This window comes from Ranitomeya imitator, chromosome 3 (genome assembly GCF_032444005.1).
Source record: "Ranitomeya imitator isolate aRanImi1 chromosome 3, aRanImi1.pri, whole genome shotgun sequence".
Lineage (NCBI taxonomy): Eukaryota > Metazoa > Chordata > Amphibia > Anura > Dendrobatidae > Ranitomeya > Ranitomeya imitator.
Window position 1 is genome coordinate 234,166,709 of NC_091284.1, and position 22,304 is coordinate 234,189,012.

Below are 22,304 nucleotides of genomic sequence, written 5' to 3' on the forward strand. Positions count from 1 at the left end.
ATGCCCATTACAAGTTGAATCTGACATGGAGTGCACTGATGCACAGCCACAGCCAGACTACTATGCTGTTCCTTTGACTCAGACCACAACATTGCCCTCGCAGGGTACTGATCCAGAATCAGACCCTGATAAGACTATGGTGCCCCGTCACGAACACTATACCACCGAAGATGCACACGAGCTAGAAGAGGAGGTTATAGATGACCCAGTTGTTGACCCCGATTGGCAGCCATTGGGGGAACAGGGTGCAGGCGGCAGTAGTTCTGAAGCGGAGGAGGAGGGGCCGCAGCAGGCATCAAAATCGCAACAGGTTCCATCTGCCGGGCCCGTATCTGGCCCAAAACGCGTGGCAAAGCCAAAACCTGTTGGAGGACAGCGTGGCCATCCGGTTAAAGCTCAGTCTGCAATGCCTGAAAAGGTATCCGATGCTAGAAAGAGTGCAGTCTGGCATTTTTTTAAACAACATCCAATTGATCAGCGCAAAGTCATCTGTCAAAAATGTTCAACTACCTTAAGCAGAGGTCAGAATCTGAAAAGTCTAAATACAAGTTGCATGCATAGACATTTAACCACCATGCATTTGCAAGCCTGGACAAACTACCAAACGTCCCTTACGGTTGTAGCACCCTCGGCCAATGAAGCTAGTCAGCAACGCTACATCCCTTCCGTCACTGTAAGGCCACCATTTTCCGCACCACCTGCAGTATCTGTGCAGGTTTCTTTGTCAGGCCAAAGCAGTCAGGGTCAGGGAATCATCAGTTTCGTAGTAGGAAACACTGCATCTAGGGCACCGGCTGCAACAATACCGTCTCCAACCGTCTCTCAGTCTGCCATGTCCACCGGCACCCCCGCTAGTTCCACGATCTCCAGCTCTCCAGTCCAGCTCACCCTACATGGGACTCTCGTTAGAAAAAGGAAGTACTTAGCCTCGCATCCGCGTACACAGGGTTTGAGCGCCCACATAGCTAGACTAATCTCGTTAGAGATGATGCCCTACCGGTTAGTTGAAAGCGAAGCTTTCAAAGCCCTGATGGACTACGCTGTACCACGCTACGAGCTACCCAGTCGACACTTCTTTTCGAGAAAAGCCATCCCAGCCCTCCACCAGCATGTTAAAGAGCGCATCGTCCATGCACTCAGGCAATCTGTGAGTACAAAGATGCACCTGACAACAGATGCATGGACCAGTAGGCATGGGCAGGGACGGTACGTGTCCATCACGGCACACTGGGTGAATGTGGTGGATGCAGGGTCCACAGGGGACAGCAATTTTGGGACAGTTCTGCCTAGCCCACGGTCTAGGAAACAGTTGGCTGTAGCCGTTCGCACCCCCTCCTCGTCCTCCTGCAGAAGCGAGAGCTCGTCCACAGACCGCAGTCGCCCAACCACTCCATCCGCAGCTGCCACTGTTGCACACCAGTTGTCCCATTATGGGGCAGCTACTGGCAAGCGTCAGCAGGCTGTATTGGCTATGAAGTGTTTGGGCGACAACAGACACACCGCGGAAGTTCTGTCCGAGTTCTTGCAGAAAGAAACGCAGTCGTGGCAGGGCACTGTAGATCTTGAGGCAGGCAAGGTAGTGAGTGATAACGGAAGGAATTTCATGGCTGCCATCTCCCTTTCCCAACTGAAACACATTCCTTGCCTGGCTCACACCTTAAACCTGGTGGTGCAGTGCTTCCTGAAAAGTTACCTGGGGTTATCCGACCTGCTCCTCAAAGTGCGCGGACTTTGCTTGCATATCCGCCGTTCGCCCGTACACTCCAGCCATATGCAGACCTATCAGCGGTCTTTGAACCTTCCCCAGCATCGCCTAATCATAGACGTTGCAACAAGGTGGAACTCAACACTGCACATGCTTCAGAGACTGTGCGAACAGAGGCGTGCTGTTATGTATTTGTGGGAGGATACACATACATGGGCAGGCAGTAGGATGGCAGACATGGAGTTGTCAGGTGTGCAGTGGTCGAAGATACAAGACATGTGTCAAGTCCTTCAGTGTTTTGAGGAATGCACACGGCTGGTTAGTGCAGACAACGCCATAATAAGCATGAGCATCCCCCTAATGCATCTGCTGATGCAAAGTTTGACGCACATAAAGGAGCAGGCGTCTGCAGCAGAGGAAGAGGAAAGCCTTGATGACAGTCAGCCATTGTCTGGTCAGGGCAGTGTACAGGACGAGGTAGAGGGCGAACAGAAGGAGTAGGATGATGGGGATGAGTATTTTTTTAATGAGGAAGCTTTTCCGGGGTTACTGGAAATTGGTGGCGTGGCAAGGCCGGGTTCTGGTTTTTTGAGGGACACAAGTGACGTAGATTTGCCTGAAACTGCCCCTCAACCCAGCACAACCGCAGATTTGACAACTGGAACTTTGGCCCACATGGCGGATTATGCCTTACGTATCCTCAAAAGGGACACACGCATTACTAAAATGATGAACGATGACGATTACTGGTTGGCCTGCCTCCTTGATCCTCGCTATAAAGGCAAATTGCAAAATATTATGCCACATGAGAACTTGGAACTAATATTAGCAACCAAACAATCAACTCTTGTTGACCGTTTGCTTCAGGCATTCCCAGCACACAGCGCCCGTGATCGTTCTCACACGAGCTGCAGGGGGCAGCAGACCAGAAGTGTTAGAGGTGCAGAAATCAGAAGTGGCGTTGGACAGAGCGGTTTTCTGACCAGGTTGTGGAGTGATTTTGCTATAACCGCAGACAGGACAGGTACTGCAGCATCAATTCAAAGTGACAGGAGACAACATTTGTCCAGTATGGTTACTAACTATTTTTCATCCCTTATCGATGTTCTCCCTCAACAGTCATTCCCATTTGATTACTGGGCATCCAAATTAGACACCTGGCCAGAATTGGCAGAATATGCATTGCAGGAGCTTGCTTGCCCGGCAGCTAGTGTCCTATCAGAAAGAGTATTCAGTGCTGCAGGTTCAATATTAACCGAAAAAAGGACTCGTCTGGCTACCCAAAATGTTGATGATCTAACCTTCATTAAAATGAACCACAACTGGATTTCCAATTCTTTTGCCCCACCTTGCCCGACTGACACCTAGCTTTCCTATGAAAAGGTCTTGCTTGTGGACTACTCTGACTGACTTTTCCAATCTTGTAATTTGCAGCAGCTGATTGTCCAGCATACGACATGTTTACACCTCCCTAAATGGCCAAACTCCCCCCACAGGGCCGTGGTCTCGCCACTTGGCGCAAGCACCCGTGAGAGTGCCGTTTGTATGAAGAGGTGGGTGTGCCCGCTTTTGGTCAACGGCACTGCCACTGGGTCCCTCATAGTACAATAAAGTGTCTCTGGCGGTGGTGGTGCGCACCCAACGTCAGACACACTGTTGTAACATGAGGGGCCCTGGGCCTGTACCGCCGGCCACAAGAGAGTTCCCCCCCCCCAGCTTAAACATTGCTCTACCACTTGCACAATTATCTCTCACAGTTCCACCAATGTTTAGTCTATGCGCTGACATCCTTCAATGCCTGGCACTGACAATACCATTGTGTTGATATGTATGATGGTACTTAACATAGGGGCAGTGTCCTATATTTACACCAATAAATAATTAGCGCCAAATTACTAGGTCTGAAACTCAGCAGAGGAGCCCACCCCTGTACCTAAGTATTCCACCCTTTTGTGTTTTGGTTTTGTTGTAATGCAAGACATTAACATCTATTTATTTTTTTGGAGTACTAACTGGCAGACACTCATTACAATCGGCCTCCACTGACAACACCAATGCTGCCTGTGTACCCCTGCAAGAGAATTCCAAGTGCCTACAGCCAAATTTTGTTATGTTAGGCCTACTACGCCTGTCTGCGGTCCCTCCTTCCACTAGTCGTCCACTGACCTGACCACTGCTGCCCTTGTACCCCTGGAACAAATTTAAAAGTGCCTACAGCTGAATTTAGTTATGTTAGGCCTACTACGCCTGTCTCCGGTCCCTCCTTCCACTAGTCCTCCACTGACCAGACCACTGCTGCCCGTGTCCCCTTGGAACCAATTTTAAAGTACCTACAGCCGAATTTAGTTATGTTAGGCCTACTACGCCTGTCTGCGGTCCCTCCTTCCACTAGTCCTCCACTGACCAGACCACTGCTGCCCGTGTACCCCTGTAACCTTTTTTAAACTGCATTGAGCCAAATGTTTTGTTTAAGGCCTACTACCTGTGTCTGTCTGCGCCACTCAATACAGCTGTCCTCCTTTTAAAAAAGCTGAGCGTCAATAGTCTGGTTTTCAGCCTATAGGAATTTGACAACTGCATTGGGGCTACTACTTCGCTACGGCCTACTAACGGTGTCTTCCGCTCCAAGGTGTTCCACAGGTTTCCTCTCCATTGCTTCAATCTTCATGCTCGTCTTAAGTAGTTGTTGAAAACAACACTGCATTAGGCCTACAAGTTGGGTATGGGGTGTAGAGACGGTGTCTTCCGCTCCAAGGTGTTCCCCAGGTTTCCTCTCCATTGCTTCGATCTTCTGGCTCTCGTTTAGTAGTTGTTGAAAACAACACTGCATTAGGCCTACAAGTTGGGTATGGGGTGTAGAGACGGTGTCTTCCGCTCCAAGGTGTTCCCCAGGTTTCCTCTCCATTGCTTCGATCTTCTGGCTCTCGTTTAGTAGTTGTTGAAAACAACACTGCATTAGGCCTACAAGTTGGGTATGGGGTGTAGAGACGGTGTGTTCCACTCCAAGGTGTTCCCCAGGTTTCCTCTCCAGTCTCCATTTCTTCGATCTTCTGGCTCTACTTTAGTAGTTGTTGAAAACAACACTGCATTAGGCCTACTAGTTGGGTTGGGGCCTTCTATCTGTGTCTGCCGCTCCTTGCTGTTCTCCTACAGTGCACAAAGCTGTGCCGCCGGTTTACTACTGTTGCCAATTTTGAACTGCATTTAGAATACTTACTGATTTGGGCCTACTCTCTGTGTCAGCCTCTCATTCCAGTTGTCTTCCACTGAACAAAACAATGCCCCCTGGTTAGTCCTGTTACCAATTTTGAACTGCATTTAGCCCACTTTATTCTTTGGGCTCATATCTGTTTCCCCCTCATCCTGCCGATTGCCCAGCCAGTGATAGATGAGTCTGCTGGTACATTGACCCATAACGCAACATTCCCCGTGCACGCTACACTGCAAGATTGTGGCCCTGCTGAAAGTCAGGTCCCCCTTCCCGCATACCATACCACCTTACACGGGGACAAAGAGGAAGGTGCAGATGAAGGTGCAGGTTCCTTCATCAGGTGGGGGGAGGAATACTCGTTGGCGACGTCACTGGCACAGGGCCCCTCATAGTACGCAAAAGTGTTGCTGCCGGTGGGAGGCGCCCCCGCCGTGCAAACACACCGCTGTACTTTGTGGGGCCCTGTGCCAGTGCCAATGCCAACGAGTGGGCCCCCCCTGCTTGCTCAGGATCACAGCACTTGCAAAGTTGAAATACTTACCTCTCCCTGCTCCACTGCCGTGACGTGGTCCACATTTACTGGGCCCACTAATTATTTGAACCAGCCCTACCCCCCACAACTTTAGCCAAATGACCCCCAATTTCAAATGCCTTACAATTATTATAAGCTAAATTAAGATTGACAAGCTTCAGTAACAAGAATGGATGCTTTTGCCATTAAAATGGGCTCTGTACAGGTTTTCCTGGCCTCTACTCACTGCCGACTATGCTCCCCCATTGACTTGCATTGGGTTTCGTGTTTCGGTCGATCCCCGACTTTTCGCGATAATCGGCCGATTCCACTCGACTCGACTTTTGAGATAGTCGGGTTTCGCGAAACCCGACTCGACTCTAAAACGGTCAAGGTCGCTCAACCCTACTCACCACATAACTAGATAAGTTCCTTGGGGGGTCTAGTTTCTAAAATGGGGGCACTTGTGGGGGGGTTTCTACTGTTTAGGCACACCAGGGGCTCTGCAAACGCAACGTGACGCCCGCAGACCATTCCATCAAAGTCTGCATTTCAAAAGTCACTACTTCCATTCTGAGCCCTGACGTGTGCCCAAACAGTGGTTTACCCCCACACATGGGGTATCAGCCTACTCAGAAGAAACCGGACAACAACTTTTGGGGTCCAATTTCTCCTGTAACCCTTGGGAAATTAAAAAAATCTGGGCTAAATAATTATTTTTGAGGAAAGAAAACGTATTTATTATTTTGACGGCTCTGCGTTATAAACTTCTGTGAAGCACTTGGGGGTTCAAAGTCCTCACCACACATCTAGATTAGTTCCTTTGGGGGTCTAGTTTCCAAAATGGGGTCATTTGTGTGGGATCTCCAATGTTTAGGCACACACAGGCTCTCCAAACGTGACATGGTGTCCGCTAATGATTGGAGCTAATTTTCCATTTAAAAAGCCAAATGGCGTGCCTTCCCTTCAGAGCCCTGCCGTGCGCCCAAACAGTGGTTTACCCCCACATATGGGGTATCAGCGTACTCAGGCCAAACTGGACAACAACATTTGGGGTCCAATTTCTCCTATTACCCTTGGCAAAATAGGAAATTCCAGGCTAAAAAATCATTTTTGAGGAAAGAAAAATTTTTTATTTTCATGGCTCTGCGTTATAAACTTCTGTGAAGCACCTGGGGGTTTAAAGTGCTCAATATGCATCTAGATAAGTTCCTTGGGGGGTCTAGTTTCCAAAATTGGGTCAATTGTGGGGGAGCTCCAATTTTTAGACACACGGGGGCTCTCCAAACGAGACATGGTGTCCGCTAAAGAGTGGAGCCAATTTTTCATTCAAAAAGTCAAATGGCGCTCCTTCCCTTCCAAGCCCTGCCGTGCGCCCAAACAGTGGTTTACCCCCACATATGAGGTATCAGCGTACTCAGGACAAATTGGACAACAACCTTCGTGGTTCAGTTTCTCCTTTTACCATTGGAAAATAAAAAAATTGTTGCTAAAAGATCATTTTTGTGACTAAAAAGTTAAATGTTCATTTTTTCCTTCCATGTTGCTTCTGCTGCTGTGAAGCACCTGAAGGGTAAATAAACTTCTTGAATGTGGTTTTGTGCACCTTGAGGGGTGCAGTTTTTAGAATGGTGTCACTTTTGGGTATTTTCAGCCATATAGACCCCTCAAACTGACTTCAAATGTGAGGTGGTCCCTAAAAAAAAGGGTTTTGAAAATTTCGTTGTAAAAATGAGAAATCGCTGGTCAAATTTTAACTCTTATAACTTCCTAGCAAAAAAAAAATTTTGTTTCCAAAATTGTGCTGATGTAAAGTAGACGTGTGGGAAATGTTATTTATTAACTATTTTGTGTCACATAACTCTCTGGTTTAACAGAATAAAAATTCAAAATGTGAAAATTGCGAAATTTTCAAAATTCTCTCCAAATTTCCGTTTTTATCACAAATAAATGCAGAATTTATTGACCTAAATTTACCACTAACATGAAGCCCAATATGTCACGAAAAAACAATCTCAGAACCGCTAGGATCTGTTGAAGCGTTCCCGAGTTATTACCTCACAAAGGGACACTGGTCAGAATTGCAAAAAACAGCCAGGTCATTAAGGTCAAAATAGGCTGGGTCATGAAGGGGTTAATACATTATGAACCAGATGTAAGGAGTTTTTATTTCTATGACTCCCGAACACGGCAGGCAATTTTTACATTTGCTTATCCAAAAGAGGAAAAAAGAAGCAGTCTAATCATTGTACAATTCCTAGGGGAGGACTGCAATAATCTTGGATTTACAGTATGGCTAAAAAGATGTGGCCTACCAATACACAACATTGCAAATTATGTTTAACTTGGTATAAGGAATGCGCCATTGGCTGGCCTTTTAACCCCTTTCTGCCATTGGACGTACTATTCCGTCCATGTGGGGTGGGCCCTACTTCCCAAGAACAGAATAGTACTTCCAGCGCGATCAGCCGCGCTGACAGGGGGAGCGTGGCCGAGTGTCAGCTATCGCAGCTGACATCCAGCACATTAACCCCCGGCACACTGCGATCAAACATGATCGCAGTGTTCTGGCGGTATAGGGAAGCATTGCGCAGGGAGGGGGCTCTTTGCATGCTTCTCTTGAGACCCTCGGAGCAACGCGAAGTGATCGCGTTGCTCTGAGGGTCCTTACCACCTCCTCCCTGCAGCAGGCCCGGATCCAAGATGGCGATGGGGCTGCATCCGGGTCCTGCAGAGAGGTGGCTTAGAGCAGGTGCAGGGAAGCCTCCCTGCTGTACATGTCAGATCGCTGATCTGACAGTGCACAGAGAGTGTCAGATCAGCGATCTGTCACTTTACAGTGATGTCCCCCCCGGGGCAAAGTAAGAAATTCACGTGTAAAAAATATATATAGTTTTTGGTCATTCTGCCTCACAAAAATCGGAATAAAAAGCAATCAAAAAATGTCACATGCCCGAAATATTTTTTTGCAAAAAAAAGCGTCTTAGTGTGCGACGGCTGCCAATCATAAAAATCCACTAGAACAGTAAATCAAACCCCCCCTTCATCACCCCCTTAGTTAGGAAAATTTAAAAAAAAAAATGTATTTCCATTATCCCATTAGGGTTAGGGTTGGAGCTAGAGTTAGGGCTACAGTTAGGGTTGGGGCTAAAGTTAGGGTTGGGGCTAAAGTTAGGGTTGGGAATAGGGTTGGGATTAGGGTTTCCACTGTTTAGGCATATCAGGGCTCTCCAAACACGACATTGAGTCCGATCTCAATTCCAGTCAATTCTGCGTTGAAAAAGCGAAACAGTGCTCCTTCCCTTCCGAGCGCTCTCGTGCGCCCAAACAGGGGTTTACCCCAACATATTGGGTATCAGCGTACTCAGGACCAATCGGACAACAACTTTTGGGGACCAATTTCAACTGTTACCCTTGGAAAAATACAAAACTGGGGGCTAAAAATAATTTTTGTGGAAGAAAAAGATTTTTTTTATTTTCACGGCTCTGCATTATAAACTGTAGTGAAACACTTGTTGGTTAAAAGTTCTCACAACACATCTAGATAAGTTCCTTGGGGGGGGGGTCTAGTTTCCAATATGGGGTCACTTGTTGGGGGTTTCTACTGTTTAGGTACATTAGGGGCTCTGCAAACGCAATGTGACGCCTGCAGACCATTCCATCTAAGTCTGCATTCCAAATGGCACTCCTTCACTTCCGAGCTCTCCCATGCACCCAAACGGTGGTTTCCCCCACATATGGGGTATCAGCGTACTCGGGACAAATTGGACAACAACTTTTGGGGTCCAATTTCTTCTCTTACCCTTGGTAAAATAAAAAACTGGGGGTGAAAAGATCATTTTGTGAATATGATTTTTTATTTTTACGGCTCTGCATTATAAACTTCTGTGAAGCACTTGGTGGCTCAAAGTGCTCACCACACATCTAGATAAGTTCCTTAGGGGGTCTACTTTCCAAAATTGTGTCATTTGTGGGGGGTTTCAATGTTTAGGCACATCAGGGGCTCTCCAAACGCAACATGGCATCCCATCTCAATTCCAGTCTTTTGCATTGAAAAGTCAAATGGCGCTCCTTCCCTTCCGAGCTCTGCCATGCGCCCAAACAGTGGTTTACCCCCACATATGGGCTATCGGCGTACTCAGGACAAATCGTACAACAACTTTTGGGGTCCATTTTCTCCTGTTACCCTTGGTAAAATAAAACAAATTGGAGCTGAAGTAAATTTTTTGTGAAAAAAAGTTAAATGTTCATATTTATTTAAACATTCCAAAAATTCCTGTGAAACACCTGAAGGGTTAATAAACTTCTTGAATGTGGTTTTGAGCACCTTGAGGGGTGCAGTTTTTAGAATGGTGTCATACGGTTATTTTTTTATCATATAGACCCCTCAAAATGACTTCAAATGAGATGTGGTCCCTAAAAAAAAAAACAAAATGGTGTTGTAAAAATGAGAAATTGCTGGTCAAATTTTAACCCTTATAACTCCCTAACAAAAAAGTAATTGGTTCCAAAATTGTGCTGATGTAAAGTAGAGATGTGGGAAATGTTACTTATTAAGTATTGTGTGACATATCTCTGGGATTTAATTGAATAAAAAAAAATCAAAGTTGGAAAATTGCAAAATTTTCTAAATTTTCGCCAAATTTCCGTTTTTTTCACAAATAAACGCAGGTAATATCAAAGAAATTTTACCACTATCATGAAGTACAATAAGTCACAAGAAAACAATTGTCAGAATTACCGGGATCCGTTGAAGCGTTCCAGAGTTATAACCTCATAAAGGGACAGTGGTCAGAATTGTAAAAATTGGCTCGGTCATTAACGTGCAAACCACCCTTGGGCGTAAAGGGGTTAATAGGTACAAGTCTAGGGCACAACAAGGGGCTTCACCTGGTCAACCCACACACCTTGATATCCCCAGTCACATGAAAAAGTCTTCCCTCTGCTGCCCATGTGGCATTCAGAAGCCATCTCAATATCTTCCTGTTATTTTAGAAAACATTCTAAAAATTACAAGAATATAAAAAAGAATCAACACAAGTTCAAAAAGATTAAAACTTTATTAATGAAGCAATGTACAGGAAAGTGTGCAATAAAACAAAATGTACATAAACCTAGAGCATCTCATGATTATACAATGTATAACAGACAGACCAGATTTATCTATACATAAGGAAAAAAAAAAAGACTTTCAGTGAATTGGCAGATGAAAGTCGACAATTAGGTGTTTACATGACTCACAGTTTTCTTTAATGATGTGACTTGGTTTGTTAATTTAATTTTAAAGTATTTTTTTAAGAACAGAGGGTTAATACTTAATGTATTTACACTGATGTGGTAAAAGGATTGTACATTACCCTGGCACCGAAAAGCAAAATGGTTAAACCAAAGGTTAAATAAAAAAAAATCATCATGAGCAATGAGAAGACATTACAAATTTTTTTTTTTATTTTATTACAATACATTAGCATTACAGCACAACCAAGTAAAAAAATTAAGTAGTGCTCAACGTGGAATCCCTATTAATTTGGTATGTGCCACGAAGTTTAAAGTCATGTACAATGATTCATCTGCATGGAACAGCAACCTAGACATCAAGGAATTCGAGTTAACGTTGCCTATATCTGCATTAACGCTTATTAGTTCTATTAATTACGTTGCAAAGGAATTTAAAAAAAATATCCAGATAGAGATTATGAATTGTAGTCTTAAAAGGAAACTGTCAGGATTTGCTACCCCATCTTAAAGCAGCATGATGTAGGAGCAAAGGCCCTGATTACAGCAATGTATTACTTTACTGGATTCCTTGCTGCAGTTTTGATAAAACCACCATTAATCCTCTGTGTAGCCCTGCCCACACCACTGATCGACAGAAAGCTGTTGATCAGTAGTGGGGGCATTGTTCTTCAGAAGTCAGGAATATGGCTCACTAGATGGCAGCAGGTTTACTAGTCTTCTTTCCCACTGCCATCAGCGATTTTATCAAAACTAAATCAAGCAGCCCAGTAATTATCACTGGAATCAGGGTCTCTGTCTTTACATCGTGCGGTAAAACCTGATGATAAATTGCCAGTAAGGGAGGAAAAAGTCTCAAATTCAAGAGTTCCATGACTAAAATTATAAAGAGATAAGTTATAAAGAGCACTATAACTGCACATTAACTTTTCAGGTCACTTCACACAGCATACATATTATGCAACTTTTTATTCCTTTAGAATGCCAAGCTTTTTCAAGGCTTCTTTCCGATGCTCTTCTGAAGTTCCCTTTGGAGTAATTTTAACACTAGTAACAGGAGCAGAAGAGCGAGAAGGCCTTGAAAAGAAAGAACGCTTCTCAGTAGTTTCCCCTCCCGCTGTAGACGATTCCAAGTTGGCAAAGTCTTTTCCAGTGCCGAGCGATGCTGGCCTAGGTCGACTGCTTCGCAAGAAATTTCCAGAAAACAGTGGTTTCTTGAAGAAAGAGCTGTTTGCCTTTTGAGACTCTTTTTCAATGCTTGACATAGAACCACTAAGGCCAACGCCAGACCGTTCTAAAGTGTTTGCCTTAAAGTTTATTTGTCTGAGACCAGGAACTGAGCCTTGAGGAAAGTGAAGGTATGGTTCATTGGAAGGTTCAAAATGAGCACTGTGCCGGTTGCTCTTATCAAGGACTTTATCCTTCCCTTGCACTTCTGGACTATGGTGAGTGACCACAATCTCCTTTGGTCGAGGAAAACTAAAGGGTTTTCCAGGACTGGTACTAATATTCTCAGAGGAACCCAATTTTTCTTGAGATTTCTCGCCTATAGATAGATGGCCAGATGTGTTCAATGGAACGGGATGAATTTCAGGAAAGGCAGTTTGTTTCTCCACAGGTGCTGCTTTTAAAGTCGAAGGTTTACCATCAAGGTCTTGTTTTACACTTTTTAAAGAAGCATCTGATCCAGTATTTAATAAATTAGTGCTATAACCAGATTTGATGTCTACTGTTGACGAAGCACGAGAATGTGATGGCGATTTGTGTTTTGTAGTGTCTGCTTCAATGTTCTTAGAAGAACCAGCAGTGTCAGTGGGGACCTCATTTAAAGACTTAGACATTTGAATTACATCATCACCTTTTTCTTGCATATCTACCTTAACACTGGGTCTGTTTCTTCCAAAAACACTACTTTTAATATGTTGTGGAGGGATTTCCACTGTATTAGGGTCTTTGTGAATTAAAGTAGCTCCACTCACAAGCTCCACTTTTTCTGGAGAGCCGAATTTCATGCTTTTTCCGTTCTTGCTTGGGCTTTCATTTCTTACTTGGCCATCATCGGCCTTATGCGTAATTGAAGGTTGTGTAGAATTTGTGCTCATTAAATCCACTTTACTTTGCTGATTAACATCACTTTTCCTGTTAAGATCTTTGTCACCTTGGTCACCAACACCTTGTGGTAGAGACAGATCGGTCTTTGAAGACGGCAATGAAATATTCTCTTGTGAACTTGATTTTGCAATAAAGCCTAATTTTTGTAATGCTTCAAGCCTAGCACGCTCATGTTCCTTGGAGTGAGGAACCTTTGGGATTGTAGGTTCTTGAGATTTGTCACTATATCTCTCATGTGCTGAAAATGTTCTTGGTCTACTCTGTGGATCTAGATTAGATACCACACCAGAGCTTGACTTAATGATTATATGGGGTGGCAGAGCACGTGGCTTTGGTGCCGTTGGTGGGCCTTGTTTGACATCCACCAATTTTTCTTCAACCTGGGTAACCGTTTCTTGTGAACTTGTGGTACTCTTTGGGGAGGAGACTCTTGGAAACAGTGGTGTTGGTATACTAAATGGCTTTACTACAGCTGGCATTTCTTTATATTCGGAGATTGTAGCTGGTCTAAATTGTGGTTTCTCATATCTTACTTCACGTGCATCTGTAGGATCAGTAACAGAGCGTCTCTTATCTATATGAACTTGAGGATCTCTGAATGGTTCAGGAGGTGGTATAATCAGGAAGTCCATTTGAGGTTCCCCTGTTTGTGGTCGGTTAATGGAAGACATGCTTTTTGGTTTCCCATGCCAGGACTTAGCCTGGTCTGATTCAGACTCCGGAAGCTTAGATTCTGCTTTATGTACTGGGTTTTCCTCACGAGAAACCTGTATTATCCTTGGAAAACTGTGGTATCCCTGGGGAATTTTAGCAACAGAGGCCCATTCTTCCACTTGTGGAAATACTGTACTCAGTGGTCTAGGTTTATCATTACCTGAAAACATAAATGACAGCTTAAATTACTATATTTGTTCCATTTTAATTACACAGTTATACATAAACCCACATTACCACTTCAACCATCTTATGAATAAAAATAACTAGCTTCATTAATATCGGATATTCAAAAATAAAATGTACTATAAATTTGTTTTGGAGGACCTAATGTCCAAATCAGAATGGAACATATTGTAAGAGGAAGGGAGGATCCTTATATAGGAGATGATGGGATATGAAATTTTTAGGTGTTTAATCACACCCTTTGCAGATATATTTAGAAGTTCCATACCTCTTCAACTTGTCATCTAGACATGTGGATCATTGCATAATGTGTACTTTATGTAACCCAGCTAAACAGCAATGTTAAAGGGTTTAACATTTACAGTGAATGCTCACATGGATTAAGAAGTCATAACCTTTATACAGCTGCCACACCTCTTATGAAGCACCTGAACATTCAACATTGATCACGGCAGTAGCTGAATGGAACAGACGATCGCAGTCTGTGCTAAATATTCAGGGTGATTGAAGGGAGATTTCAAAGAAAATTGACATTAAACTTTGACCCAAACCAACAGTTTCATAAGAGTCTATAAACACTAATCGTTTGGATCATTAAACTAAAAAAAACCTTACAACATGTTTATGCATTACGGTCATCCAAATCCAGCCCAACGGTCGCTCCACCACAGTAACACATGGAATTGATCAGATCATCATGAAAACAACACTATATTATTCATTAAAGGGGTTTTCCAAGAAGGTGTTTTTTTTTTTTTTTTTTTTAAATCAGTTAATGGCTACTGCTTTATTAAAATAAGCTCACTCTAAAATGTTGCTCACTCTCCCTAGGTTCAGCGTTTCCTTTCTGCTTCAGCATGGACATCACAACTACAGCGCACGTGACCACTGCACCCATTAACTGGCATTAGCGCCTCTGCCATTGCACAAGTGACCACTGCAGCCTCACGTGACATTACCTCTGCAGCCTGTCAATGACTGAAACAGTGACAGAGGTGCAGCCCTTGACTTAAACTCAGGTGTTACTCCACTTCAATTCATTTATTATTTGAATCCAGTGGGTTAATAATAATTTTTCTTCATTATTAGCAGAACCCCCCCCCCCCCCCCCCCCCCCCCCCCACACACACACACTTTTTATTTTATTACTAATCACATGGAAAATCCAAAAGACAAGTTATAGCATCGCCATCTACGGAAATACACAAGCACAGTGCTTTATTAATGTACATTTAAATGTATTGTCTCAAATTCAACACTAATCATCTATTTATAGGATCACAAAAATAAGCCTCCCATTTTCCCTGGCTGAATGGGACAGTGGTTGTAGACGCATGGTGCGTTTCCATAAAGGCCTGACAAAGATAGTCAGTATTGGCACAATCCTTTTAAGCAGATTGCTACAAATCAAAAGAAGCCACCTATTCCTGTAAAGCCCCCGTCACACATAGCGAGATCGCTAGCGAGATCGCTGCTGAGTCACAAGTTTGTGACGCAACAGCGACCTCAGTAGCGATCTCGCTATGTGTGACACGTAGCAGCGAACAGGCCCCTGCTGTGAGATCGCTGGTCGTGTCGGAATGGCCTGGACCTTTTTTTGGTTGTTGAGGTCCCGCTGGGTAGCACACATCGCTGTGTTTGACACCTTACCAACGACCTCATGACAGGACTTCCCTCATTGAGGTCTGTTAATCGTCATGAAATAGCTGCCATGTGACATCGTTGTACAGGTCGCTGCATCGCTGCTGCGTCGTTGGGGAGATCTCACAGTTTGACATCTCACCAGCGACCACATAGCGACGCAGCAACGATCCCTGACAGGTCGTATCGTTGTCGGGATCGCTGTAGCGTCGCTAAGTGTGACGGGGCCTTAACACTTCTAAAACCAGTGGTTAGTACTGGTTAATTCCATTAGACACTGAAGATAGGAGACAGAGCTCTTCCAGAAGAAATGCAATGTATTACCACTAGAACTTGGAGCTTTTGTTGGTTCAGTCCCCGAATGGCTGGCAGATTTTTCAGTTGTCTCCAGTTCATCGTTGGATACCCCACTATCATCTTCATTATCCAGAGAGTCTATTGTTTCCTCTAGAAACATCAAGCATTCCCGTTCTTCAGCTGAAAGATGATCATATCCATCTCCGCTCTATAAAAGAAAAAAAAAAAAATTTTTTATATATATATATATATATATCTCCAATACAAGATATATACTAACTTATATAAAAGATCATTTAACACCAGGAAAGTCTGTAAAAAAATATAATAGTTGTTATAGACCGGTTGGTAATGTGCATTCGGGAGCTAGAAACTGGTGAAAGGAAAGTCAAGAAGTTTAGTGTAGCAATTAGATTTCTGTTTTAATTTCCTATGGACCTCTGGGAAACGAGAACTAAAACTTGAATGTACAAGTACAGACCAAGATGCAAGAACAAGCCACGGGTCTCCTGTCCAGAACTTGTTGGCAGCCTCATGGGCATATACACGGACCGAACTCTGGCTGCAAAACACTGATGTGTAAACCGGCCTTAGCCGAAGACTGTGCTGTCCATTATACTATCCTTCCAAATTGTTCGATGGCTCTCCTAATTTCCATTTTAGGCATTTATATGGCCCCTTTTTACTTAAATGGTAGCAATATTCGAATATGCAGATAAGAGACAAGGGTGGCAAGCCATCACAACTGCAAGCAGCCAGAAATGGATCTTTTACTTCTATGGCTTTGTGAAGCTTGTCACAGCAGAAAGAAAAAAAAAAAAAAAAATCTGTCTCCTTGAGTGAAAATTTTATAATATATATATATATATATATATATATATATATATATATATATATATATATATATATATATATATATATATAGTGGAGCGCGGTAATTTGCTGATTTGGGAATGAAATAAAAAAATTATGATCATTAGAAAAATTTATTTTATATTTTAATTATACTGAACAGTAATGGAATTTTTAAATTACATGGTTTTAAATAGTGTATCTGGCAAATGTCGACCTTCGCTATCCACACACTGCTGCATACGTTTTCTGAAGTTTTCATGAACTCTAACAAGCATGTCCACTGGTATTCTGCCAATTTCAGCTTCAATATTGTTCCTTAGGTCTTCCAAGGTGTTGGGACGGTTGATATACACCTTAGACTTCAGGTAACCCCAAAGGGAAAAAAATCGCATGGGGCTAAATCTGGTGAGCGTGCTGGCCAGTTCACATCTCCCCTCAAAGAGATAAGCCGTCCAGGAAACATTTGCCTCAAACAATTCATGGTAACCCTCGCTGTGTGTGCAGTGGCACCATCCTGTTGGAACCATGTATCCTCTAGTTCCATTGCCTCAAGAGCCGGCTGAAAATAATCCTGTATCATAGACAAGTACCGTTCGGAGTTCACAGTTATGGCACGACCATTATCCTGAAAAAAGTAAGGACCAATGATGCCTACTCGTGATATGGCGCACCACACAGTGAAAATGAGGTGAAAATGTGCCTCATCAGAAAAAAAACACAATTGCGTCACGGGGTATCGTTGCTAACATGTCTTCACAAGAGGTCCGCCGTGTCAAATAGTCCCATGCTGACAAATGTTGGACCACACACATTTTATACGGGTGAAAATTCAGTTCATCATGAAGAATCCGGTGGAGAGAACGTCTTGAAATGCCAAGAGCAAATGATTGCTTCTGAGCAGAGCGTTTCGGAGATTGCAGTACTGCTGCTCTAACTCTCTCGATGTTTTGTGGTGTTGTAATCCTTCTCTCAGGTCCCCTTCGTACACATGACACATTCCCTGCTGTTCTGAATGCATTCACCCAATTTACAATTGATTGCCGTCCAGGAACACGTCCGCGTGGAGGAACAGCGAATTGTAAACGAAAAGCACGCTGCACTGCAATGATCGAGTGGGCATTTGAAAAATACGCTTCAACACAAAATGACCTCTCCTCACGTGTCCACTGCATGATGGCAACTGAAAGGCAGAGGAATACAAATCTCCCATCAGCCACTGTAAGCCACACCCACTCTCCCCTCTCTTCGACCGACAGTGCCGCCACAGCATGCAGTGCAAAAAAGCAAATTACCGCGCTCCACCCTGTGTGTGTGTATGTATATATGTGTGTATGTATATATGTGTGTATGTGTGTGTGTGTGTGTGTGTGTGTGTGTGTGTGTGTGTGTGTGTGTGTGTGTGTGTGTGTGTGTGTGTGTGTGTGTGTGTGTGTGTGTGTGTGATTCGGGGGGTTTTTAACCCACCCCACATTTGCGATCGCCGGTAATTAACAGTTTACCGGCGATCGCAAAAAAAAAAAAAAAAAAAAAAAAACGCGATCTCTTTTTAATTTCTCTGTCCTCCGATGTGATCGCACATCGGAGGACAGAGAAAAGGGGTCCCAGGTGGCCCCCCAATACTCACCTAGCTCCCCCGATGCTCCTCGTGTCTCCCGGTGGGCGCCGCCATCTTCAAAATGGCGGGCGCATACGCAGTGCGCCCGCCGGCCGGCACCGGGAGAATCTTTGGGGGTCTCGGCTGCCGGGGGTAGCCGAGACCCCAAAGAGCATGATCGGGGTCGGTTTTACCGACCCCTGTTTTGCGATCGCCGGAAATTAACTGTTTACCGGCGACCACAAAAAAAAAAAGAAAAAAGTAAAGTGTAATTCTCTGTCCTCTGATGTGATCGCACATCAGAGGACAGAGAAATAGGGGGATTCGGGGACCCTACAATACTCACCTGCGTCCCTGGATCCTCTTGCTGCTCCTCCTGGCCGCCGGCAGAAGAACATGGCGGGCGCATGCGCAGTGCGCCCGCCATCTGTCTCCATCTGCCGGCCAGCAGGAGAACAGCAGTTGGGGCTAAAATTAGGGGTAGGGTTAGGGCTAGGGTTGGGGCTAAATTTAGGGTTAGGGCTAAATTTAGGGTTAGGGTTGGGGCTAAATTTAGGGTTAGGCTTCTTTCACACTTACGTCGGTACGGGGCCGTCGCAATGCGTCGGCCCAACATACCGACGCACGTTGTGAAAATTGTGCACAACGTGGGCAGCAGCTGTAGTTTTTCAACGCATCCACTGCCCAATCTATGTCCTGGGGAGGAGGGGGCGGAGTTAAGGCCACGCATGCGGTCAGAAATGGCGGATGCGACGTACAAAAAAAAACATTTCATTGAACGTTTTTTTGTGCCGACGGTCCGCCAAAACACAACTGATCCAGTGCACGACGGATGCGACGTGTGGCCATCCGTCACGATCCGTCGGCAATACAAGTCTATGGGCAAAAAACGCATCCTGCGGGCACATTTGCAGGGTCCGTTTCTTGTCCAAAACGACGGACTGCGACGGAATGCCAAACGACGCAAGTGTGAAAGTAGCCTTAGGGCTAGGGTTAGGGTTGGGGCTAAAGTTAGGGCTAGGGTTGGGGCTAAAGTTAGGGTTAGAGTTGGGATTAGGGTTAGGGTTTGGATTAGGGTTGGTATTAGGGTTAGGGTTGGCATTAGGGTTAGGTTTGGGATTAGGGTTAAGGTTAGGGTTGTGATTAGGGGTGTATTGGGATTAGGGTTAGGTTTGAGATTAGGATTAGGGGTGTGTTGGATTTAGGGTTTTGATTAGGGTTATGGTTAGGGTTGACATTAGGGTTGTTTTGGGGTAAGGGTTGCGATTATCGTTAGGGTTAGTGATTAGGATTATGGATCAGGTTGGAATTAGGGTTAGGGGTGTGTTGGGGTTAGGGTTGGAGCTAGAATTGGGGGGTTTCCACTGTTTAGGTACATCAGGGGGTCTCCAAACACGACAGCCAATTTTGCGCTCAAAAAGTCAAATGGTGCTCCCTCCCTTCTGAGCTCTGCCGTGCGCCCAAACAGTGGGTTACCCCCACATATGGGGCATCAGCGTTCTCGGGATAAATTGGACAACAACTTTTGCAGTCCAATTTCTCCTGTTGCCCTTGTGAAAATAAAAACTTGGGGGCTACAATATCTTTTTTGTGGAAAAAAAAATATTTTTTATTTTCACGACTCTGCATTCTAAACTTCTGTGAAGCACTTGGGCATTCAAAGTTCTCACCACACATCTAGATAAGTTCCTTGGGGGGTCTAGTTTCCAAAATGGGGTCACTTGTGGGGGGGTTACTACAGTTTAGGTACATCAGGGGCTCTGCAATCGCAACATAATGCCCACAGACCATTCTATCAAAGTCTGCATTCCAAAAAGGCGCTCCTTCCCTTCCGAGCTCTGCCGTGCGCCCAAACAGTGGTTTACCCCCACATATGGCGCATCAGCGTACTCGGGATAAATTGGATAACAACTATTGCAGTCCAATTTCTCTTGTTACCCTTGTGAAAATAAAAACTTGGGGGCTAAAAAAATCTTTTTTGTGGAAAAAAAAATATTTTTTACTTTCACGGCTCTGCATTATAAACTTCTGTGAAGCACTTGGGCATTCAAGGTTCTCACCACACATCTAGATAAGTTCCTTAAGGGGTCTAGTTTCCAAAATGGTGTCACTTGTGGGGGGTTTCCACTGTTTAGGCACATCAGAGGCTCTCCAAACGCGACATGGCGTCCGATCTAAATTCCAGCCAATTCTACATTGAAAATGTACAACGGCACTCTTTCTCTTCCAAGCTCTGCGGTGCGCCCTAACAGTGGTTTACCCCCACATACGGGGTATTGGCGTATTCAGGAGAAATTGCATAACAAAATTTATGGTTACATTTCTGTTTTTACACTTGTGAAAATAAAAAAAATGGTTCTGAATTAAGATGTTTGCAAAAAAAAGTTAAATGTTCATTTTTTCCTTCCACATTGTTTCAGTTCCTGTGAAGCACGTAAAGGGTTAATAAACTTCTTGAATGTGGTTTTGAGAACCTTGAGGGGTGTAGTTTTTAGAATGGTGTCACACTTCATTATTTTCTATCATATAGACCGCTCAAAATGACTTCAAATGTGATGTGGTCCCTAAAAAAAAAATGGTGTTGTAAAAATGAGAAATTGCTGGTCAACTTTTAACCCTTATAACTCCCTAACAAAAAAAAATTTTGTTTCCAAAATTGTGCTGATGTAAAGTAGACATGTGGGAAATTTTATTTATTAACTATTTTTCGTGACATATCTCTCTGATTTAAGAGCATAAAAATACAAAGTTTGAAAATTGCAAAATTTTAAAAATTTTCACCATATTTCCGTTTTTTTCATAAATAATCGCAAGTAATATCGAAGAAATGTTACCACTAACATGAAGTACAATATGTCACGAAAAAACAATCTCAGAATCAGCGGGATCTGTTGAAGCGTTCCAGAGTTATAACCTCATAAAGTGACAGTGGTCAGAATTGCAAAAATTGGCCTGGTCATTAAGTACCAAATTGGCTCTGTCACTAAGGGGTTAAAAAATAATGAATTATATACTTTGCAAAAAAGTGTGAAACAACTGAAATGTGAAATTAAGTCTTATATTCTAGGTTCTTCAAAGTAGCCACCTTTTGCTTTGATGACTGCTTTGCACACTCTTGGCATTCTCTTGATGAGCTTTAAGAGTAGCGTCGCGAACAGATGAAGATGGCAGCTGGTAAGTGTAAAACTAGGTGCTGCAATTAAAAAAAACAAAAAAAAAAAACACGCTGGCATGGTGCTTTATCATTTTCTGTAAAGTGGCCTTGAATCATCAAGTCATCTAATATACCACCAGAAAGAGTGCAATAAAGTTTTAGAAATCCTAAAATTTTCCTGTAGATATGGTGTAACAGGGACAAAGGTGAAACACTTTTAGTAGCCCATTTTATTTTTTTATTCCATAATCATTTGTTCTGCAGAGCAGGTTAATCATTGAGCCACAAAGCTTGAACTTGCTGCCTTCAGCCTGAGGACACATCTGTGCCATTTACAACAAGGAGGAAATGTAACAGATAACGCTCTGCTCAGATTGGTTTAGGTAAAAATCTGAAGTATGCAAAAAAAAAAAAAAATATGGAGTCAAAAGATATGCTGTGATTTTTCCAATGACTTTCAGTGAGACAGAGAGCAACAGTTTACATCTTTAAATATTATATACAGATATATTTTAAGATGTAAACCTAGCTTTGCCATCCAGCACTCAAGAAAAACTAGGCAACGATAGGAGTGGCAATGTCAAAGCTGTCGATTATCACCAGTTTTCTAGAAAAAGACCTAACAGACATGACTAAGAATTAAAGAATGGAGAACCCAGACATTAGGGATCAATTCTCACATTAATATAGCACCATTAATTCCATGGTGCTGTATATGAGAAGGGGTTATATCAAAATACAAATATCACTTACAGTAAACAAAACTAACAATGCCAGACTGGTAGAGAGGGAAGAGGACCCTGCCCTTGCCGGCTTGCATTCTACAGGATTGTGGGGAAGGAGACAGTAGGTCGGGGGCAGCAGTAGCTCAGATGGTGTTGAGGTGGCCGTGTGGTCTTTACAGGCTGTAAGCTTCTTGGAAGAGATGGGTTTTCAGGTTCCATTTAAAGGATCCAAATGTAGTGGATAACCAGACGTGTTGGGCACAGAATTCCAGATGATGGGGGATATTCAGGAGAAGTCTTGGAGGCGGTTGGGTGAGGAGCGAATAAGCGTGGAGGAGAGAAAGAGGTATTGGGAGGACCGGAG

At 43.8% G+C, this 22,304-nt stretch overlaps 1 protein-coding gene across 2 annotated transcripts in view; it reads right to left on the reverse strand.

The window, feature by feature from the left end:
* Positions 1 to 10,468: 10,468 nt before the first annotated feature.
* The window catches only part of C3H1orf116 (chromosome 3 C1orf116 homolog), a 56,326-nt gene continuing 44,490 nt past the window's right edge, over positions 10,469 to 22,304 (reverse strand). For both annotated transcript variants that reach the window (XM_069756278.1, XM_069756279.1), the window contains exons 3-4: positions 15,640 to 15,820; positions 10,469 to 13,648 (exon numbers count right to left, since the gene is read on the reverse strand). In XM_069756278.1, coding sequence (XP_069612379.1) covers positions 11,631 to 13,648; positions 15,640 to 15,820 — 2,199 coding nt within the window. In that variant the 3' untranslated portion in view covers positions 10,469 to 11,630. The remainder of the gene's footprint in view (positions 13,649 to 15,639; positions 15,821 to 22,304) is intronic.